The sequence below is a fragment of the Diorhabda carinulata genome, chromosome 11 (genome assembly GCF_026250575.1).
Source record: "Diorhabda carinulata isolate Delta chromosome 11, icDioCari1.1, whole genome shotgun sequence".
Classification (NCBI taxonomy): domain Eukaryota; kingdom Metazoa; phylum Arthropoda; class Insecta; order Coleoptera; family Chrysomelidae; genus Diorhabda; species Diorhabda carinulata.
In genome coordinates this window covers 13,673,974-13,698,133 of record NC_079470.1, presented here as the reverse complement: position 1 = coordinate 13,698,133, position 24,160 = coordinate 13,673,974, and the positions used below count along the sequence as shown (strand labels likewise).

The 24,160-nt window shown below is 33.0% G+C and overlaps 1 protein-coding gene and 1 long non-coding RNA gene across 10 annotated transcripts in view; one reads left to right on the top strand and one right to left on the bottom strand.

Annotated features, from left to right (window-relative positions):
- The window catches only part of LOC130899711 (cGMP-dependent protein kinase, isozyme 2 forms cD4/T1/T3A/T3B), a 94,984-nt gene that overhangs the window by 17,668 nt on the left and 53,156 nt on the right, over nt 1-24,160 (bottom strand). For 5 of the 9 annotated variants that reach the window (XM_057809857.1, XM_057809858.1, XM_057809861.1 and 2 more), the window contains one exon: nt 17,474-17,640. In XM_057809857.1, the coding sequence (XP_057665840.1) occupies nt 17,474-17,640 (167 nt within the window). Of the gene's footprint in view, nt 1-8,850; nt 15,821-17,473; nt 17,641-24,160 lie in introns of those variants that run through there. The other 4 variants (XM_057809854.1, XM_057809855.1, XM_057809853.1 and 1 more) reach the window with 4 other exon arrangements.
- LOC130899716 (uncharacterized) lies at nt 16,179-17,375 on the top strand. The gene is made up of 2 exons (XR_009060060.1): nt 16,179-16,324; nt 16,993-17,375. It is a non-coding gene; the product is annotated as an uncharacterized LOC130899716 (long non-coding RNA).

Here is a 24,160-nt window from a genome sequence, read left to right as displayed (position 1 = left end):
GTTGTTGGAGACTGTGTTTTTCGGAAAAAATTCGTAAAATTTTCTTTGGAAACTGTCTTTTTCGAAAAGGAACAGTCTCTTGTTGTTGGAGACTGTGTTTTTCGGAAAAAATTCGTAAAATTTTCTTTGGAAACTGTCTTTTTCGAAAAGGAACAGTCTCTTGTTGTTGGAGACTGTGTTTTTCGAAAAAAATTCGTAAAATTTTCTTTGGAAACTGTCTTTTTCGAAAAGGAACAGTCTCTTGTTGTTGGAGACTGTGTTTTTCGAAAAAAATTCGTAAAATTTTCTTTGGAAACTGTCTTTTTCGAAAAGGAACTGTCTTTTGTTGTTGGAGACTGTCTTTTTCGAAAAAAATTATAAAAATTGACGTCCACACACTATTTTTCAGGCAACCAATGCACGTATCTACAGATTACACCCAGTACTATGGAATAATCCCGATCACTAAATTAAAATCCCATTCAACAGATGTGGAATATGAAGGAAAGGGGATTATCCAATTCATATCACCCTTCATACACTTTATATTTATTATAAAATTTTCCATTACCATTTTGTCATTCGTTTGTTTTCTAGTATTTATCTTATAACCCTCGTAAAATAAGAACAAACGCGGAAATCATTCATCCGCCTACATCGTTCGAAGAAATAAAGTCGCGAAACGAGGTTAAGTCACGTGATTCAATTAACTTTAAAATCAGACCGTACGAACCATTCTAAATATTATTTATTACAATCTATTTACGGACTTTACACGCCAGAATGGAATAATTTTTCAAAATAATCCTAACGACTAGAAAGTTTTATCGTTTTTGAAAAAATATTTTTTCGAACAATGCAATTTTATCGGAAAATACGATAATTTTGTAAACGAGACACCTTGTATATATTTTTCGTCCGCATTTTCAAGTTACGCCACGTAACAGGTTTGAAAAAGTCGTTGACCAATGTCAAAAAAAAAAAAATATGGTATCGCCATCCCGCAAAACAGTATCCCATGGAACACATGCAAACACCATCGGACGTGGGCTAATTCTTTTTTTGCCAGCCGTACCATAATTAGTTACACGTTATTTATGAAGTCTTCGATTAGTACTAGCGGCGTCACAACACAAAAATACGGGGGATATAAGAATATCATTTTTCAACGGTTTTGACGTGAAAATCGCCCACCAGGAATTTCGTCGACAAAAAGAGAAGATGGTGTACGTTCCGGTCGTCAAATTGAAGTGGTTACTCCAGGAAACACCAAAAAAAGTCCACACTTCGAAGGAACGTTTGGCCATTCATTCCGGAATCAAAACTATCATGATCTGAGTGGACCGCAGTCGGTGAACCAGGTTCGTAGCCTCCAAGTCAGCTGGATTCAGTATTTTGAGATTTACACGGTGAATTATTCATCAATTATGTCCAAAAGGGAGTTTTTAGATAATTTGAATGAAAAAATAGAGGAAAAACAGCCACATATGTCCACCGTAGAGTCTAAATCTGTCTTTTTCGAAAAAAATTCGTAAAATTTTCTTTGGAAACTGTCTTTTTCGAAAAGGAACAGTCTCTTGTTGTTGGAGACTGTGTTTTTCGAAAAAAATTCGTAAAATTTTCTTTGGAAACTGTCTTTTTCGAAAAGGAACAGTCTCTTGTTGTTGGAGACTGTGTTTTTCGAAAAAAATTCGTAAAATTTTCTTTGGAAACTGTCTTTTTCGAAAAGGAACAGTCTCTTGTTGTTGGAGACTGTGTTTTTCGAAAAAAATTCGTAAAATTTTCTTTGGAAACTGTCTTTTTCGAAAAGGAACTGTCTTTTGTTGTTGGAGACTGTTTTTTCGGAAAAAATTCGTAAAATTTTCTTTGGAAACTGTCTTTTTCGAAAAGGAACAGTCTCTTGTTGTTGGAGACTGTGTTTTTCGAAAAAAATTCGTAAAATTTTCTTTGGAAACTGTCTTTTTCGAAAAGGAACAGTCTCTTGTTGTTGGAGACTGTGTTTTTCGAAAAAAATTCGTAAAATTTTCTTTGGAAACTGTCTTTTTCGAAAAGGAACAGTCTCTTGTTGTTGGAGACTGTGTTTTTCGAAAAAAATTCGTAAAATTTTCTTTGGAAACTGTCTTTTTCGAAAAGGAACAGTCTCTTGTTGTTGGAGACTGTGTTTTTCGAAAAAAATTCGTAAAATTTTCTTTGGAAACTGTCTTTTTCGAAAAGGAACAGTCTTTTGTTGTTGGAGTCTGTGTTTTTCGGAAAAAATTCGTAAAATTTTCTTTGGAAACTGTCTTTTTCGAAAAGGAACAGTCTTTTGTTGTTGGAGACTGTGTTTTTCGAAAAAAATTCGTAAAATTTTCTTTGGAAACTGTCTTTTTCGAAAAGGAACAGTCTCTTGTTGTTGGAGACTGTTTTTTCGGAAAAAATTCGTAAAATTTTCTTTGGAAACTATCTTTTTCAAAAAGGAACAGTCTTTTGTTGTTGGAGTCTGTGTTTTTCGGAAAAAATTCGTAAAATTTTCTTTGGAAACTGTCTTTTTCGAAAAGGAACAGTCTTTTGTTGTTGGAGTCTGTGTTTTTCGGAAAAAATTCGTAAAATTTTCTTTGGAAACTATCTTTTTCAAAAAGGAACAGTCTTTTGTTGTTGGAGTCTGTGTTTTTCGGAAAAAATTCGTAAAATTTTCTTTGGAAACTGTCTTTTTCGAAAAGGAACAGTCTTTTGTTGTTGGAGACTGTGTTTTTCGAAAAAAATTCGTAAAATTTTCTTTGGAAACTGTCTTTTTCGAAAAGGAACAGTCTCTTGTTGTTGGAGACTGTGTTTTTCGAAAAAAATTCGTAAAATTTTCTTTGGAAACTGTCTTTTTCGAAAAGGAACAGTCTCTTGTTGTTGGAGACTGTGTTTTTCGAAAAAAATTCGTAAAATTTTCTTTGGAAACTGTCTTTTTCGAAAAGGAACAGTCTCTTGTTGTTGGAGACTGTGTTTTTCGAAAAAAATTCGTAAAATTTTCTTTGGAAACTGTCTTTTTCGAAAAGGAACAGTCTTTTGTTGTTGGAGTCTGTGTTTTTCGGAAAAAATTCGTAAAATTTTCTTTGGAAACTGTCTTTTTCGAAAAGGAACAGTCTTTTGTTGTTGGAGACTGTGTTTTTCGAAAAAAATTCGTAAAATTTTCTTTGGAAACTGTCTTTTTCGAAAAGGAACAGTCTCTTGTTGTTGGAGACTGTTTTTTCGGAAAAAATTCGTAAAATTTTCTTTGGAAACTATCTTTTTCAAAAAGGAACAGTCTTTTGTTGTTGGAGTCTGTGTTTTTCGGAAAAAATTCGTAAAATTTTCTTTGGAAACTGTCTTTTTCGAAAAGGAACAGTCTTTTGTTGTTGGAGTCTGTGTTTTTCGGAAAAAATTCGTAAAATTTTCTTTGGAAACTGTCTTTTTCGAAAAGGAACAGTCTTTTGTTGTTGGAGTCTGTGTTTTTCGGAAAAAATTCGTAAAATTTTCTTTGGAAACTGTCTTTTTCAAAAAGGAACAGTCTTTTGTTGTTGGAGTCTGTGTTTTTCGGAAAAAATTCGTAAAATTTTCTTTGGAAACTGTCTTTTTCGAAAAGGAACTGTCTTTTGTTGTTGGAGACTGTGTTTTTCGGAAAAAATTCGTAAAATTTTCTTTGGAAACTGTCTTTTTCGAAAAGGAACAGTCTTTTGTTGTTGGAGTCTGTGTTTTTCGGAAAAAATTCGTAAAATTTTCTTTGGAAACTGTCTTTTTCAAAAAGGAACAGTCTTTTGTTGTTGGAGTCTGTGTTTCTCGGAAAAAATTCGTAAAATTTTCTTTGGAAACTGTCTTTTTCAAAAAGGAACAGTCTTTTGTTGTTGGAGTCTGTGTTTTTCGGAAAAAATTCGTAAAATTTTCTTTGGAAACTGTCTTTTTCAAAAAGGAACAGTCTTTTGTTGTTGGAGTCTGTGTTTTTCGGAAAAAATTCGTAAAATTTTCTTTGGAAACTGTCTTTTTCAAAAAGGAACAGTCTTTTGTTGTTGGAGTCTGTGTTTTTCGGAAAAAATTCGTAAAATTTTCTTTGGAAACTGTCTTTTTCGAAAAGGAACTGTCTTTTGTTGTTGGAGACTGTTTTTTCGGAAAAAATTCGTAAAATTTTCTTTGGAAACTATCTTTTTCAAAAAGGAACAGTCTTTTGTTGTTGGAGTCTGTGTTTTTCGGAAAAAATTCGTAAAATTTTCTTTGGAAACTGTCTTTTTCGAAAAGGAACAGTCTTTTGTTGTTGGAGACTGTGTTTTTCGGAAAAAATTCGTAAAATTTTCTTTGGAAACTGTCTTTTTCGAAAAGGAACAGTCTTTTGTTGTTGGAGTCTGTGTTTTTCGGAAAAAATTCGTAAAATTTTCTTTGGAAACTGTCTTTTTCAAAAAGGAACAGTCTTTTGTTGTTGGAGTCTGTGTTTTTCGGAAAAAATTCGTAAAATTTTCTTTGGAAACTGTCTTTTTCGAAAAGGAACAGTCTTTTGTTGTTGGAGTCTGTGTTTTTCGGAAAAAATTCGTAAAATTTTCTTTGGAAACCGTCTTTTTCGAAAAGAAACAGTCTCTTGTTGTTGGGGGCTGTCTTTTTCGAAAAAAATTCGTAAAATTTTCTTTGGAAACTGTCATGATCTGAGTGGACTGCAGTCGGTGAACCAGGTTCATAGCCTCCAAGTCAACTGGGTTCAGTATTTTGAGATTCACACGGTATATTATTCATCAATTATGTCCAAAAGGGAGTTTTTAGATAATTTGAATGAAAAAATCGAGGAAAAACAGCCACATATGTCCACCGTATAGTCTAGATCTGGCCCCCGGTGACTACTGATCAGTGAATGATTTCTAAACGAAACAAAAACGATTATTAATTTTCTTCTCGGTTATTCTCGTAAACAATAGATTATACAAGTGAAATTCACTTTCTTTTGAATAAATAACTCGACTCTCGATTAAATTCCAATTCGGTTTTGCAACATTGCAAATCGAAACGTGAAATTTCGATTAAAATACTTCCTCAAACAAACACGAAACCATCATTCTATTTAGCTACGAAAAACACTAAAAACTTAACTCGGAATCAGCGAATCATTTAAAAGTATAGATAAACAACAAATTCAAGATCCATAATCAACAAGAGGTTTGGCAGATTCGTCCTTCTTGAACAATTGAAAAGATGCTGCAAAAACTGTTCGAAAAATGATTTTAATTATCGATTGTGGTTTTACGAAGTGATAACAGACGTTATAATAAGTGAGGTTAGGTTAAGTTAGGTTAGGTTAGTCTTAGATGCGTTAAAATAGTCAAAAAACAAACCTAGTCCATCTCTGTGGTTTCCGAATGATTGGTCGGACTCGGAGTGAAGTTCATTACTCAATTATTTTCTTGTCACGATCGTACGTTTACTGTTTAGAATTTAATTGACTGTGGCGGGTAAAAATGATGACATTTTGTCCGTTCATTATAATAAAAACAAACGTATATAATTTACCGTTAATCTATAGAGTACGATATAATACTAATTAACGATTTATAACGTTGCGTTTTGAATTACAAAACATCCATTTTGATTTTAGAGTACTCGAACCGCTCAAATTCTTAAAAAAACTCACTAAAAACGAATCGTTGAAGTATGAAATATAGAGGAAAGCCCGAAGTATGGTTAACTTATGGTAAAATGTAACCCGACGTATTAGATATGATGAAACGCGCATGCGCCGAATTGAGAATCGTTTTATTACAGTTCGAGGATAATATTGGACGTGTCCGGAACTGGTTCGGAATTGGAAATTTGAAACTGCGCATGAATCTTACGACAGAACGCGTTCAGAATAGTTATTGTGTTTTTTCGACTAAGTATATTCATTTGAAAGAAAAAAAAAAACATTTTAAACAATCGATTCGCTTACTTTTTACGAACACGCTGTATTTTAATACTCGTTTAATGATCAACTTTTGTCAATATCGATAAAATTAAAATAACAAAATCGTAATAAATGGTTTATGTTTTATACAAGTGTTTTCATTAGCTTTTTAACGTACGATTTCGATTAGAAACACATTTAAATGTTTGTAAACAGCTTTCGACCTTGTCGATTATATAAAACACGTACGAATTTTAAAAACCGTAAAAATCTTCGCGTCACGTTCAAATTTGGTTCCCATTCACCCAATTTTAGGGTGATTGATCCCTAGATGGGATGTTTTCCTAATGGAGGTTAAACAGGAATGGGGAAAGGACAAACACATCCTTGTCTAACACCTCTAAGGATTTCCAGTGCCTTTGAAACTGGAGCTTTCATATTTTTTTATAAATGACGGAATTCGTTTGATGTTTATTTGTATACATTTAAGTATCAGACGGTTTATTTACAGTATTTCTTCTGAATAATTTCTAGGAAAGTCTAAGTTATAGAATCGCAATAATTATTTAAGTAAATTAGTATAAGTTAAGTGTATTGTATAGTGTTTAAACAAATTAAAAACGTAAGAGACAGTGTAGAAAATTTCTTTGAAATAAATAAGACGCGATCGTCTTCTAATATAATAATAAAAAATGGGGATTTCGTGATGAATTAGTAAAACGAGAGAAAGTAATAAAATGTTTGAGTTTGGAGGACAGGATGTGAGATGCGAGAGACGGCTTACACGATATCATTAGGTATTTAGCATACTTTAGACAAAATGGTAGCTCCTACTGGACGACCTTGACGAACTTTCTTATTTTTGTTAAAAGAGACCAGGTCAATATAACAAATGTCGTAATTTTCGTTTTGTAGACCGAAATTTAAACATAAATATTCAAATATGCGTTTGCGTAGTTGTCTGTTTACTATATAGTGACGTAACTATTCGTATTTCTACTAAATGACGATAGATGGCGGTCATAATAGACAGTCGTGTATCGAGGCGAAACTTTCCCTGTTATTTTTTAGGCAAATTAGATTTATCGCGACATGACGTAATCGTTCGAAATATTCCTAATAAACGAGGGTTGATTCAAAAGTTCACGATCCAAAAAATGAATTAAAATTTCTGTACAAAGTTTGAGGTGTTGAAGAAAATGAAAACAAAGAAATTGACACAGAATTTACAGGTGCTGTCAATCCTCAAGCACCGCATTTGATTAACCAACTGGAGCTTACAGATCTCCTTGGAAGAAGAAGCTGGTCGAGAGCTGGATTACGAATGATTGATCTGTGCAGTTTTGGAAGTTGTTGCTGTGGTTTTAAGACTGCCTACACGAAATACAGCGCCGTGAAGATGTTTCCATCGAGTGTTTCATATGAATTTGAGTCGTTTCATAACCACGGATGAACCGTATATCCGTCACTTCACGCCAGAAACGAAATAACAATCAAAAAACAATAGATTTGAAAAGGGAAAACCGGCTCCAAAGAAGACAAAGACCGTTCCATCTGCAGGCAACGTTTTCTGAGATATTGCAACGTTTGAGCGATCGAATCAAGCAAAAACGGCTAAGAAAAAAGTGTTGTTTCATCGAGACAATACACCTGTACATAAATCCGTTAATGCAATGGCCTAAATTGACCAATTAAAGTTTGAATTGCTAACTAATGGCACCATATTCGCCAGATTTAGCTTCCTCGGATGGTTTTCTGTGAATTACGAATCACTTTCATTCAAATATGTTCCTGAAAAAGTGTTTTTGCGGGGAGTTCTTCCTCATTACTCTAATATGAAGAAAAATGCTGCCGAAAATCGTCGTAGTGTGGTGGAAGTTTATGGTGAACGTGCTCTAGCTAAAACAACGTCCCAAAAGTGATTTGCACGATTTAAAAGTGGCGATTTTGGCTTGGAAGACGACGATCGTCCTGGAGAGCCAAAAAAGTTTCATTACGAAGAACTGGAAGCATTACTCGATGAAGATTGTTGCCAAAATCAAGAAGAGCTCCAAGAATCTCCGGTGAAAGTTTATGGTGAACGTGCTCTAGCTAAAACAACGTCCCAAAAGTGATTTGCACGATTTAAAAGTGGCGATTTTGGCTTGGAAGACGACGATCGTCCTGGAGAGCCAAAAAAGTTTCATTACGAAGAACTGGAAGCATTACTCGATGAAGATTGTTGCCAAAATCAAGAAGAGCTCCAAGAATCTCCGGTGAAAGTTTATGGTGAACGTGCTCTAGCTAAAACAACGTCCCAAAAGTGATTTGCACGATTTAAAAGTGGCGATTTTGGTTTGGAAGACGACGAACGTCCTGGACAGCCAAAAAAGTTTCATTACGAAGAACTGGAAGCATTACTCGATGAAGATTGTTGCCAAAATCAAGAAGAGCTCGAAGAATCTTTGAGTGTCACTCCAGCAACAATTTCAAAGCAGCTGGATGTATTCAAAAGCAAGGAAATTGGGTTCCAAACGAACTCAAGCCGAGAAACGTCGAAAGGCGATTTTGCATGTCCTAAAACGCTGCTGGAACGTCATTTTTGCATCGGATTGTTACTGGTGACGAAAACTATAGCCCCAAGTACAAAAAATCATACTTTAAATCCGCCAATTTAACTACAAAGCCGAAAATTCATGGCGCGAATGTTATGGTGGGATCAGAAGGATGTACTGTATTATGAGCTGCTGAATCCTGGTGGAGAACGCTACCGAACGCGCCCGGAATATGCGACCAGACGCGAGGCAATAATTTTCCATCATGACAACGCTCGGTCTCACGTTAAGCCATCTAACCACCATTCGTTCCGGTCGATTCACCGGAAAACGGTTCACATCAGAGCAAGATACCAAAAACGTGCTCGATTCGCAGTTCTTTTGGCATGGGATTCGCGAATTGCCAGAAAGACGGGAAAAAGTCACCTAGACTGCAATATTAAGAGGAAAAAGTATAAGAAAAACAAAACTCACCTTCTTTCCTTTTATGTAAACTTTTCTGTTCGTCGGTACCGGCGGAATCGTAGCGATCCGATAAAATATTTCCCGTCCTTCTCTTTCTCACCGCGTAAGTATGTACGGGCACTATTAACTTCGGTCTCGGTATCACAAAATCATTCGAATCACAAGCGGCACTTCTAGTAGACGGAGACACCGCCGTCAAAGTTCTACTTTTAGGTTTAGGCGTCGCCGCTTTATGTTTAGGAATCGAACCGTCTTTATATAAACTATACATTCCGTTATAATCGCTATCTTCCGATTCGAATGAATATCCGTCGCTGGACGAAGAAGATGAAGATGTAGACGAAGAGGAAGAAGAAGAAGAATACGACGAAGGGTAGATGGTGTTGGGCGGTAAACGTTGGCGCGGTTTATCGAAATGTTCGTAATAACCGCTATCGCTGCGTTTTACCGAATCGCTTTTCGGTTTATCCTCCTCGTTTACTATATATTTGTTTTGATCGTCCACCCAAGTGTTGACGCGTTCCCGCGTTTCCCCTTCGCGATCTTCCGTATTCGCTTCGTCGAACCTGACGGATTTCTTTAAATGTTTATGCAAATCGTCTAATACTGTATTGAATTGATTATCTTGTCGAATCGCCGGCAATTTCTTTCTGGGTTTAGGTTGCGGCGGTACCGGCTGCGATTGCGAAGGGAAAAAATACTGGGACGTATCCGCGTCTTTAATATTTTTACTGTTTATTCTACCTAAACACTTATCGCTGTGATATTTCAATCGGACGCTGCCTTTAATACTTTTCGGTTTACTTAAATCGTCGTCGTTTTTGTTAATTTCGTTCAAGACGCTTTGGTACTGACCCAATTTGCTCGATACGGTACCGCCGTCCAAACTTCTATGACTGTATTTGTCCCACGAATTCGACGTCGAACTGTTATTCGATAAAGATTTGTGCGCGTCCTCCCAGTTGGCTTCGTATTGTCTTCCTCTCGTTTTGTTCGAAATGTCCATCTCCAGCCATCCCGGGTCGTTTATAACGGCTTTGCCTGGGTGGTGTTTGATTTTCATAGCTTATGCTTGATATTTTTGGTACAATCTGAAAATTCGGTATTAAAAACACTGATATTTATCCAATCACACTTCAAATGATTCCTGGACCCCCTGTAGTCCAGATTTGACGCTTTTCGACTTATTACGTGGACCTCGAACGCAATAATTGTCCACGGGGACCAACTCGGTCCGGGCTTCGCCCAACTGTGGAGCTTGGGAGCCAGGTTTGGCCCAATCTTGGTAGAAACCTCGATGGACCAGGACTGGGCCTTGTTTGATTATAAATATCGGACTTTGTGTCAATTTTGGTGGGGGTTTCGTGGACGGAGAGACCCGGAGATCAAGACTAAGATGACTTGGTTACTTCGAGACGACGTGGGAAAGGATCTAAAAGAAATATAGGCGTTCCAAAACGGCGGAGACTCGAGGTTAATCACCAATCGGTGTTTACACTGAAAATCGTAGTATCCTGAAACTATTTTCCGATACAGTTGTTTTATTGAGATAAAATGGATACTCCGGAAATTAATTTTGAGAAAAAAACAACTTCACTGGTATATATTTCACGTGTGAAAAGTTTCTACTTCGGTAATCAGACTCGAAACTTGTTTTTAAAGCGGCGTTTCATCTTGTTGGACGACCCTTGTACTTTCGCGATCTTACCGTTAACATTTCGTGTGTCCATATAATTTTTTGTACCTTTTTTTGTGGCCAATACGAATCTGAATGAAATTGCAAACCACTGACATGATAAATGTTCGAAATTATTTGACTAAATCCCGAATAACCCTCGTATTATTATTAAAGTTTATTTTGGTGACATCCTGTATATTTTCTTCGGCTGTATTTCACATCGTAATAAAAATTTGAACATACTGTGTCTCTTGAATTGAATAAATCGTATAAAGTGAAAGTAAATGATTGTACTTATTGATATGATGACTAATGGATTTATCGTTTCGATGGAAATAATTGGAAATTAATTTTATGAAGAAGAAACGCAGAAACTTTGTAGCTGACACGCATCTACGTTCATTGAACTTTTGAAATACTAAAACCGATTATATATAAACAAATATGCTAACTAGGAAGCCGTCGTGCGTTATTTTTAGATTAAGTGCAAAGAAAAGTAGTAAAAAATAAATTTTCAAATAGTCATCATTAAAAATATATGTTTTTCCACGTTTTTTAGTATATTTTTTTGGTATATTTCATATTTCCACGTGTTAAAACTAGTTTAATTGTTGTTTTTTTTGTTAGGTCGTAAACTTTTTAGACGTCCCTCGTATATTACGTTTTATACGTTCTTTTTTGGGAACTAAACGTTTTTAATTGTTAGCAAATAAAATTTAAGCAAAGAATTTTTTAACTACACCTCGTAGTATTACATTCATTTTTTAATCAAAACGCAATAAAAAAGAAGAATTCATTTAAAGGCCGCTTGACACGATTCAAGACAACGTGCAATGCAATACAAGACGTAATATTTCTTGATAAAAAGCATGCGCAGAATGAGTTTCTTATCTGCTGATATTACGTTTCATTTTCCTTCCAAATATTTCTTCATCCATTCTCAACTAATTTTTAATGTTTCCTCGTCTAATTATTTAACTAATTTGTCCATTACACCGCCCATAAAATTTTGATTAGTGGCAACCATGATGCAGTGGTAAGAAACTGACATATGTCAAATGACGTGAAATATTTTAATTGCATGTTATGGGGCCTTAAATGTTATGGTGTAATCACGACCTTACGAACTAAAAATAGCAAACGAAAAATCATTGCAGAAACCTACTTTACAGATAACAATAATGAATTGTATGTATACAAATTAGATCACAGCAAATTGTGTAATAAAAATCCAAGCAAATTCACTTTCATTGAAGATTTAATTAAGATATCATTTGTTTACTAATTTTCTTAAACTTTAATTAAGTTGAAATCAAAATACATTTGTCATTTTTATATAATTATATAGAAAAATTTCTTATAATTACTTCCGATTCTTCATTATAATTTATTCGTATCGTTCTAATTGGTTTTATAATGTTAATAATTTGTAAGTCAAGTTTTGCTGCAACTTGCCAACGCGTGATGTTGTAATACGGGTTGTCTAACAACCGGCGTTAACCTACTTCGATAACAAAGAAAATCGAACGAGATAAACTAGCGATTTAATTCGGTACAATTTTTTTTAGCAAATCCATTTTATATTGAAAGTAATTTCATTATATAAAGATATTTAATGCGCTGGTGTTAATTACACGGTTTTGAGCGAATTGCCAACGCGTGATGTTGTAATACGGGTTGTCTAACAACCGGCGTTAACCTACTTCGGTAAGAAACGAAGTCGAACGAAGCTGACGGCAGACGAGTTGGATCTCGATAGTTTGATCGAACCGCTTTTTTCCTGTATTTATAAACATAACCTCAACAAATACTAGAGATTTAATTTCAGTATATAAAGATATTTAAAGCGCGGATGTTTTTTTTGCTTATTAAATATTTTATTTTAACCGATTGCAGTTTCCTCTTGTATATCGAGGTTACTATTTCTCATCAAAATGAATAATAATTAGTTAAAAACATTAATAACCGACGTGGTGAGGTGGTATTTAATTTTATCTGTGTTTGAATCTGATCAAGGTGAACGTGGGAAATATTTTACAGGATGTCTTAAATTTACGGTAAAAAAAAACATTTTTCTTATACAGACATCGAATAACTACAAATTATTTCAATCAAAATAAGATATTGAGAGACAAAAAATATTGTAAGCGTACACCGGATAGACAAAATTAATTTTTATAATTGACAAGTGTCAATATACGAGGGCGGTCTGAAACGTTTCCGACTTTTGTTTCGTAAATGATTAAGAAAGTTTTATACGATGCGATATGAATTTAAGTATGATGTATATTTTTTGATTCAAATTATGATATCATGATAATAAAACTGTTAAAAAACGTGACTCGATTTATAAGTGCTTTCGTAACGTAAGAAAATAATTTGCAACTATCACTTATATCAACAATAATATACAGCATGTCCCTTGATAGGTGAAATAAATTATTTAGCAACTGAACTGTACTCTGAAGACGATAACTTGGTATAAACAGTTTTTTCCCTTATTTGTTTCGGATAATGAGGTACTTTTATCAAGAAAATTGTTAATTTACGACAATTTTTGTTTTCTAAAAGGCAACCTTTTTCTTAATCGTGTCTGGACAAATTTTGATTTATTCACGAGACATTCTGTATAAAATTTAAATATATGAGTAATAATTTTAAAGGTTAGTTATAGTAAGCGAGTTAAATAATTTCTTTAGTTACGTAATTTATTTTAACAAGCGATAAAATTCGATTGGAAGATTGCTAAGTAATGTTTTCAAATACTGGTGTGTGTAATCGTCGATTTTGCTGGTTTGTTATTAAACTAATTTCGAAATTTTCATTATTTGTTGCACTACTTTGGATTTCGTAACATATTTTAATCGAAACGGATAAAACCGAGAAACTATCGGTCGAAATTTGTGCTTTAATCGCGTTTTTCTTCCTTATTTTTAACAGAGACGAGAGATTCTAACCTAACAAACACCCATTTGACTAGTAGTGTAATTTACGTTTCCAAATTATTATTTCGAAGTATTTATTGGGAATAAAAACCCCCTTGATCCGATTCTGCGTTGGGTATTGTTCGCAACGAATACCGAAAAAAATTAACGGCGTGTTTCTGATCGCTGGTTGGTAACCAACACTTTTGCGAAACTCAAGTTTTACCTTGAATAGAAAATCGAAAGCCGTTCTTTCGAACCGCATCGACTAATGAAAACAAGGTTGCCATTTCCAAGAAAAAAAAATTAGATAATATTCAATATATACGAAGGTAATTGTGAGTGAAAACCGGAAAATACACGACAAATTTATAAAATACAGAAATTTCAATATTTAAGATGGTTCCAGAAGTACCTGGCATGACCTAGAGATGGTGGTAGTTGCTTGAAAACTACCACTTTATTAGAAAGTCCGCGTTATTTTGTATTTGCACGACCTGCAAGGACCAGCATCACAGTGGTAGACCAAATGAAGTGACGAGTCCGGGAATGTTGAAGAAAATCCACTTATAGCAACGTTTGAGCAAAGGAATCAAGCAAAAACAACATTTGGTCAAGAAAATAATACACCAGCTCACTCATCCGTTATTTCTATGACCAAAATCAATCAATAAAAGTTTGATTTGCCACCTCATACACCATATTCGCCAGATTTAATCCCCTCGGATTATTTTCTGTTCCCAGACTCGATGGTCAAAGGTTAATGGCTATTTTGAGGTATCTAATTTATTTTTGGGGAAGTATTGGAGGGATACGAATGGAGCATGATGCAAGGAGAAGAAGAAGAAAGGTGAAATGGACGTGAAAAACGCTTTAACAAATGGAGAAGACGCAAAAAGAAGAAGAGTCCACGTACATACATGTAAAGAAAATGTTAGGTTAGAAAAACTTCAACCAATGGTCCTATGGAACTTATTTAGCACTTTCGAATGATTTTTTTCTTTCAAAAACTTGAAAAAATGATTAATCGATGAAATATTTACCAGTAAAGAAGAAGAAATTCCAGCAGTTGATGTCTAGTACTGCTAGGTATAGATATGAATGAATAAAAATTGAAAAATGATCTATTTGAGTAATTTCACTTCACTTGTTGATGAAAAAACCCGAAATTTTAATGTAAAAACTGCTTTTTTATAGTTGGTTAATCGTTTTAAACTTACATCCGTCATTTAAAATGAAATATATCCAAATTAATATTAAACACACAACGAATATATTAAAAAAAAATCACTTTTTATAATATCACGTCTCGTAAATATTCCTCTACCCGTCTTTTGTTTTCCACGTACAAGTTTTTTCGCTGTCTTTTGTTTACCAGCAGCGAAGTTCAGCGCCTACATTTGAAACGTCGGCGGACGCTGACGACCGCGAGGTCCGGCTTAGACTGATGCGAGACCGAACAATACGACTCAGTTAAGAGTAAAACGCAACCAAAAGATATTCTCCTGTTAAGTGCTCGGCTGCAGGATGGGTCTAAACGGACATAGTTTCTTGTACAAAATTCTCATATTCTTATGTATAAAACGTAATTTTCGACTGGTATCCGTATTAATCAAACAACCTTGGCACTTTCTTTCAATTATACATACAGAGTATACTGATTTGCTTGAACTATGTTCTTTAAATCGGAATTATTTATCGTGGGCGTACAATTGGATATTTATAAGTGTGTTTTGCGTCCGATTAAATGTTTCAATATCTATTTTCAAGTTTCTATAATGAACTTATATAAATTATACGAAATAAAATGGAAAATAGGTTATATATATAATTATAATTCAAAATTTGACCAAAATGGCGTTCCTGTCAGACGAAATATCATATGATCGTTAGGTTCAGTCTTCCGTCCGTCTTATATGAATGACGTTTGTCAAATACAGTGAAATATGCAGTATTGATGGAGACTTTATGTAGCACAGTTCTCGTTATTTCTACCCTCCATAGCTTCAACATTTTGATGAATTAGAATAAAATTCTTTCGCTATTTGCAGTTTCCGCTTGATAAAATCTATAACTGACACCTTTTATGCAATTAAATATACGTGAATTAATCAGGATCTCAGGGAAGTTACAAAAGTTTGAGAGCCGCTGGCATTTATATTTATTGTACGTATACAGTAAAATGTTAACGTTCATAATTTTATTAAAATGTATTATGCAAGTAGATACTACATCATTTTTTCTTAGTATTGCAGAAATACTTGGTTTTTATGCTTTTATTTTCGTTATTATTATTATTATAATGTTATAGCTGCCATTATGATTTTAACGATTCGCGATGTTGCCAAATCTAATCGTGATTGGGACCGAGTATTTTTATTGATGATTGTGAATGTTTTTGTTTTAAAGTAATCTATTTTTATTTTATCTGAAAAATGCACTGCAATCTTTTATTTAGTAGATATTAGTTTTAATATGGATATTGCGTAAAAAAACTAGACGTAACAGTAGACATTATAATTTTATATTACTACCAACCTTGATATTTTCAAATTAGAATTAATTAACTATATTTATATTTTAAAATTATCGTATTATCGATACTTTCACTAACAGTAGTTCAATTTACCAACAAGGATATGTTATATTATTCATTTTGGAAATAATTTTATACAAAATCAAATCAATAGTGTAATAAAAACGAAGGTGAGTTGTATATTTTGAAAACTAATCAAGTTTCTAATGTCAAATTTACAATTTTTTGAAATATTTTTCGTTAAAATTTATTTTTATACACAATTAGCAACTTGCATGGTGTAATATATTGAAAAAATCGACCCTTGCCCCCCTTCCTCGGCGTCCCTGTCAATGAGTTTAAAAGGTAGGTCAGAATTTCATAATTTGTTGTATATTAATAATTCCGACCTTGGAGAACATGCACAGGTGATTAATTGCGTGTATAATCCTTTCAAATCAATCATTTATAAAACATTTCTCCAATTTTTAGTGATATAACAATTGAAATATAATAAATAACGATTCAATAATGACATGTAACAACATTTAGAAACAAACACGTTAATAATATTAATACATTAGAATATTTCACATATATATGATAAAAATTATGTTGCTAAAAATTTAATTGACTCGAAATTACTCATCCGATATTTCCAGAAACTTTCAAACGATACAAAAAATGATCTAATCCACTTGTCTATTTATATAAATACGATGTTCACGACATCTATCAAAAAGTAGTGAAAACTATGTAGTTTACTTCAACAAGATTCCTACTTATATTGCACTATTTCGATTTGGAGCGTCATCTACCGATAGTTACGTAAAGGTTAAAAACTTCGGTAATAACTGTGTAGTTTTCACTATGTTTAGATAGATGTTTAAATCGTACTTATATGAATGGACTATATTACTATGTATAGTGTTCATGGTGAATTTTCCATTAGAAAACATGTATCAAAATAAAAAAAATACTTCTTCGTATATAAGGTTTCTTCCCATCAATAATGAACAAGAGAATTTTTTTAGAGACACTCGGTGACAAAAATACGTAGTGGATAGAAAACAAAAAATATACATAATCCCAAGGACAAAATGTATGGGGATTCGTGGTGGAAAATTCAATATTTCCAATCGCAATTTCATTATTTAACGTTTTGTATACTAGCAATATATAAATATTCCAAATTTATATTATTAATAAAAGCGACATCTAGCCAATAGTAGATTAACTTATATATGAATTAATACAGATTTCTGTATCGTTTAATGACATTATGTTGGTTAGCAGTGTTGAACTTTGAAATTTTATACACTAGATGTCGATAGTGATAATGAATATTAGAATATATAAATTTGTTTTAAGATATTTAATTTCAATGTTATAAATTGAATGATAAACAAATTAAAAAGGATGTTATTGGTTTTAAATGTAATATATGCTATTGAAATTGTGTAGAAACATCTTAATAATACTAATTTAGGATAGAATGGGATAAAATAAACTCACCTTCTAAGACATAGACAATGCTACCAACGTCTCCTTCTTGTATGATAATACTACCGGCTGGATATTCTTCGGGATACATGCAATCGACGATCTCCCTGATCTGGGTTAATTCCAAGTTTTTCATGAAATCATTATCGAGAATTGCCGATTTGATTAGTTCTCGAGAACTGAAAAGAAAAATCGAAATTAATTCATCAATTATTTCAGTTTGACATATGTCAACAAAATATTTATTTTTTACGAGGGCAGTTCGATGTTTATCGATTGCTTTATATAAAAAGAATTTATTTATATAGTTTTTTAACACGTATACTAAAGTACTAATTTACAAGGGGAGTTTAAATTGATATTTCAATAATAAATCTTTAAAAAACTGAGTGTTGACGTTTCAAAAAGTAGATAAATTAACCAAATCGGTCCAGCCGTTGTCGAGTTTTAGCGAGATTAATGAACAGCAATTCATTTTGTTATATTATAGATTTATATCGTTTATTTGCAAATTATGTAAATAGATATCGACGCCTCTAGTAAACATTCATCTAGTTAGAATGTACTAGGTGGTACTATCAATCGTTCTACTAGTTTAACACTGCTAACAGATGCTCTGGTTAGTAATCTTAATGTTTGACAGTACAGGTGTATTTATATGTAGAGCTATTAATAATGAAAGTTGTTTGAAGCAGCACCGTATCTAGATAAAATTCATAAGCCATCATTTTATTCATTTATTTTATGCAATCGATTTTATCTAGTAATGATATTATAACATTAAATGTACGAAGGTAGATTTTCATAATAATAATTTGTATGTATGTGTACAAACCCTGATTTAAATTCGATGTGAATGTTCAAACTCAGTTTATAATGGAAACTTTGAGGTTAGAAAAAATGTTTAAAGACTAATCTGTAGAGAATTTTGTGCTCTACATTTTTTGCTTCGGCACTTTTTTTCGAATACCTCATAGTTTTCGAGTTATTCGCGATTCAAAGTATTTTTGAGCGTTCAAACCCATTTTTTAATCGAAATTTTGAGGTTAGGAAAAAATGCTTCATGACTAATCTGTAGAGAATTTTGTACTCTACATTTTTTGTTAAGACAATTTTTTTCGAATTCCTCATATTTTTTGAGTTATTCACGATTCAAAATATTTTTGAGTGTTCAAACCCATCTTTTAATGGAAATTTTGAGGTTAGGAAAAATGCTTCGTGACTAATCTGTAGAGAATTTTGTGCTCTACATTTTTTGCTTCGGCACTTTTTTTCGAATCCCTCATAGTTTTCGAGTTATTCGCGATTCAAAGTATTTTTGAGCGTTCAAACCCATTTTTTAATGGAAATTTTGAGGTTAGGAACAAATACCCGAAATACTTTTTTGTAGAGAATTTTGTACTCTACATTTTTTGTTAAGACAATTTTTTTCGAATTCCTTATATTTTTTGAGTTATTCGCGATTCAAAATATTTTTGAACGTTCAAACCAATTTTTTAATCGAAATTTTGAGGTTAGGAAAAAATGCTTCATGACTAATCTGTAGAGAATTTTGTACTCTACATTTTGAGTTCAGACAGTTTTTTTCGAATTCCTTATATTTTTTGAGTTATTCGTGATTCAAAATATTTTTGAACATTCAAACCAATTTTTTAATCGAAATTTTGAGGTTAGGAAAAATGCTTCATGACTAATCTGTAGAGAATTTTGTGCTCTACATTTTTTGCTTCGGCACCTTTTTTCGAATTTCTCGTAGTTTTCGAGTTATTTGAGATTCAAAATATTTTTGAGTGTATAAACACATTTTAAGGTGAAAATTTTGAGGTTAGGAACAAATACCTACGATACTTTTTTGTAGAGAATTTTGTACTCTACATTTTTTGTTAAGACAATTTTTTTCGAATTCCTCATATTTTTTGAGTTATTCGCGATTCAAAATATTTTTGAGCGTTCAAACCCATTTTTTAATCGAAATTTTGAGGTTAGGAAAAAATGCTTCATGACTAATCTGTAGAGAATTTTGTACTCTACATTTTGAGTTCAGACAGTTTTTTTCGAATTCCTTATATTTTTTGAGTTATTCGTGATTCAAAATATTTTTGAGCGTTCAAACCCATTTTTTAATCGAAATTTTGAGGTTAGGAAAAATGCTTCCTGACTAATCTGTAGAGAATTTTATACTCTATATTTTTTATTAAGACAGTTTTTTTCGAATTCTTCATATTTTTCGAGTTATTAGCGTTTCAAAATATTTTTTCGATTCTCAAGTTCCAAAATTTCTAAAATCCGTGCCCGTAATTTTGTCAAAAGTTACCAGACTTAATCAGTATCCCAAAACCTTGCATAATTTAGAAAATATCCCAAAACCACCCACAAAATGCACTTAATGGAGTATAATTTGAAAAACGAAAAAAACCTTATCCAATAATGAATATTTGTTATAACCCTCGTATTAACATCGATAATATGTTTATTTTAATACAATAGCTACATTCAGGTCACGGTAATATTTTTTCTATTCCCACTAACATACAATTAAACATTGTACCATGTTATTTTTTTTTATTATAATTTAAGTTAATTGAAAAAGTACACGAGTGTATTTGCTTTAACAATTTACTGATAAACCGACTATCGACAATCATTTTCTGTCAAATAATTAATTGAGTCGGTGAAAATAATTCCGTTCGACTTTTGTAGAGGGTAATACATAAATTTATTCTACAAATTTTGTTTTTTTTGCGACGAATCTCCGATCTAGAACCATTCATTGAGGTGATGCAATTTTAATATTTCAAACGAACCTGTCGGAGGTCTAATGTGGCTGAACACCAAGAATAATAAGTTTTTGAGACCGCAACTGGACCATCAACCTCAATGGGCCAATTTTTTGTCGACCAGTGTAATTTTCTCTTACTTTTTCTCATATTTTATTGTCTTTTGCATTCTTTTTGTCTTCTTCTGTACTAAACTTTTGTTTCCTTTCGGTATTTTTGTCGTTTTTTGAGTCCCCCGACATATTTTATCTCATTTTGTATCATTCTATTACCTCAGATTGATTTTTGCTGCTTTCTGAGTGCTATTTAGTCTCGTATCTACTTTTATCACTTCTCCTTTCGGTATTTTTGTCGTTTTTTGAGTCCCCCGACATATTTTATCTTATTTTGTATCATTCTATTATCTCAGATTGATTTTTGCTGCTTTCTGAGTGCTATTTAGTCTCGTATCTACTTTTATCACTTCTCCTTTCGGTATTTTTGTCGTTTTTTGAGTCCCCCGACATATTTTATCTTATTTTGTATCATTCTATTACCTCAGATTGATTTTTGCTGCTTTCCGAGTGCTATTTAGTCTCGTATCTACTTTTATCACTTCTCCTTTCGGTATTTTTGTCGTTTTTTGAGTCCCCCGACATATTTTATCTTATTTTGTATCATTCTATTATCTCAGATTGATTTTTGCTGCTTTCTGAGTGCTATTTAGTCTCGTATCTACTTTTATCCCCTCTCCTATCGGTATTTTTGTCGTTTTTTGAGTCCCCCGACATATTTTATCTCATTTTGTATCATTCTATTACCTCAGATTGATTTTTGCTGCTTTCCGAGTGCTATTTAGTCTCGTATCTACTTTTATCACTTCTCCTTTCGGTATTTTTGTCGTTTTTTGAGTCCCCCGACATATTTTATCTTATTTTGTATCATTCTATTACCTCAGATTGATTTTTGCTGCTTTCCGAGTGCTATTTAGTCTCGTATCTACTTTTATCACTTCTCCTTTCGGTATTTTTGTCGTTTTTTGAGTCCCCCGACATATTTTATCTTATTTTGTATCATTCTATTATCTCAGATTGATTTTTGCTGCTTTCTGAGTGCTATTTAGTCTCGTATCTACTTTTATCCCCTCTCCTATCGGTATTTTTGTCGTTTTTTGAGTCCCCCGACATATTTTATCTCATTTTGTATCATTCTATTATCTCAGATTGATTTTTGCTGCTTTCTGAGTGCTATTTAGTCTCGTATCTACTTTTATCACTTCTCCTTTCGGTATTTTTGTCGTTTTTTGAGTCCCCCGACATATTTTATCTTATTTTGTATCATTCTATTATCTCAGATTGATTTTTGCTGCTTTCTGAGTGCTATTTAGTCTCGTATCTACTTTTATCCCCTCTCCTATCGGTATTTTTGTCGTTTTTTGAGTCCCCCGACATATTTTATCTCATTTTGTATCATTCTATTATCTCAGATTGATTTTTGCTGCTTTCTGAGTGCTATTTAGTCTCGTATCTACTTTTATCACTTCTCCTTTCGGTATTTTTGTCGTTTTTTGAGTCCCCCGACATATTTTATCTTATTTTGTATCATTCTATTATCTCAGATTGATTTTTGCTGCTTTCTGAGTGCTATTTAGTCTCGTATCTACTTTTATCCCCTCTCCTATCGGTATTTTTGTCGTTTTTTGAGTCCCCCGACATATTTTATCTCATTTTGTATCATTCTATTATCTCAGATTGATTTTTGCTGCTTTCTGAGTGCTATTTAGTCTCGTATCTACTTTTATCACTTCTCCTTTCGGTATTTTTGTCGTTTTTTGAGTCCCCCGACATATTTTATCTTATTTTGTATCATTCTATTATCTCAGATTGATTTTTGCTGTTTTCTGAGTGCTATTTAGTCTCGTATCTACTTTTATCCCCTCTCCTATCGGTATTTTTGTCGTTTTTTGAGTCCCCCGACATATTTTATCTCATTTTGTATCATTCTATTATCTCAGATTGATTTTTGCTGCTTTCTGAGTGCTATTTAGTCTCGTATCTACTTTTATCACTTCTCCTTTCGGTATTTTTGTCGTTTTTTGAGTCCCCCGACATATTTTATCTTATTTTGTATCATTCTATTATCTCAGATTGATTTTTGCTGCTTTCTGAGTGCTATTTAGTCTCGTATCTACTTTTATCCCCTCTCCTATCGGTATTTTTGTCGTTTTTTGAGTCCCCCGACATATTTTATCTCATTTTGTATCATTCTATTATCTCAGATTGATTTTTGCTGCTTTCTGAGTGCTATTTAGTCTCGTATCTACTTTTATCACTTCTCCTTTCGGTATTTTTGTCGTTTTTTGAGTCCCCCGACATATTTTATCTTATTTTGTATCATTCTATTATCTCAGATTGATTTTTGCTGCTTTCTGAGTGCTATTTAGTCTCGTATCTACTTTTATCCCCTCTCCTATCGGTATTTTTGTCGTTTTTTGAGTCCCCCGACATATTTTATCTCATTTTGTATCATTCTATTATCTCAGATTGATTTTTGCTGCTTTCTGAGTGCTATTTAGTCTCGTATCTACTTTTATCACTTCTCCTTTCGGTATTTTTGTCGTTTTTTGAGTCCCCCGACATATTTTATCTTATTTTGTATCATTCTATTACCTCAGATTGATTTTTGCTGCTTTCCGAGTGCTATTTAGTCTCGTATCTACTTTTATCACTTCTCCTTTCGGTATTTTTGTCGTTTTTTGAGTCCCCCGACATATTTTATCTTATTTTGTATCATTCTATTATCTCAGATTGATTTTTGCTGCTTTCTGAGTGCTATTTAGTCTCGTATCTACTTTTATCCCCTCTCCTATCGGTATTTTTGTCGTTTTTTGAGTCCCCCGACATATTTTATCTCATTTTGTATCATTCTATTACCTCAGATTGATTTTTGCTGCTTTCCGAGTGCTATTTAGTCTCGTATCTACTTTTATCACTTCTCCTTTCGGTATTTTTGTCGTTTTTTGAGTCCCCCGACATATTTTATCTTATTTTGTATCATTCTATTATCTCAGATTGATTTTTGCTGCTTTCTGAGTGCTATTTAGTCTCGTATCTACTTTTATCCCCTCTCCTATCGGTATTTTTGTCGTTTTTTGAGTCCCCCGACATATTTTATCTCATTTTGTATCATTCTATTATCTCAGATTGATTTTTGCTGCTTTCTGAGTGCTATTTAGTCTCGTATCTACTTTTATCACTTCTCCTTTCGGTATTTTTGTCGTTTTTTGAGTCCCCCGACATATTTTATCTTATTTTGTATCATTCTATTACCTCAGATTGATTTTTGCTGCTTTCCGAGTGCTATTTAGTCTCGTATCTACTTTTATCCCCTCTCCTATCGGTATTTTTGTCGTTTTTTGAGTCCCCCGACATATTTTATCTCATTTTGTATCATTCTATTATCTCAGATTGATTTTTGCTGCTTTCCGAGTGCTATTTAGTCTCGTATCTACTTTTATCACTTCTCCTTTCGGTATTTTTGTCGTTTTTTGAGTCCCCCGACATATTTTATCTCATTTTGTATCATTCTATTACCTCAGATTGATTTTTGCTGCTTTCCGAGTGCTATTTAGTCTCGTATCTACTTTTATCACTTCTCCTTTCGGTATTTTTGTCGTTTTTTGAGTCCCCCGACATATTTTATCTCATTTTGTATCATTCTATTATCTCAGATTGATTTTTGCTGCTTTCTGAGTGCTATTTAGTCTCGTATCTACTTTTATCACTTCTCCTTTCGGTATTTTTGTCGTTTTTTGAGTCCCCCGACATATTTTATCTCATTTTGTATCATTCTATTATCTCAGATTGATTTTTGCTGCTTTCCGAGTGCTATTTAGTCTCGTATCTACTTTTATCACTTCTCCTTTCGGTATTTTTGTCGTTTT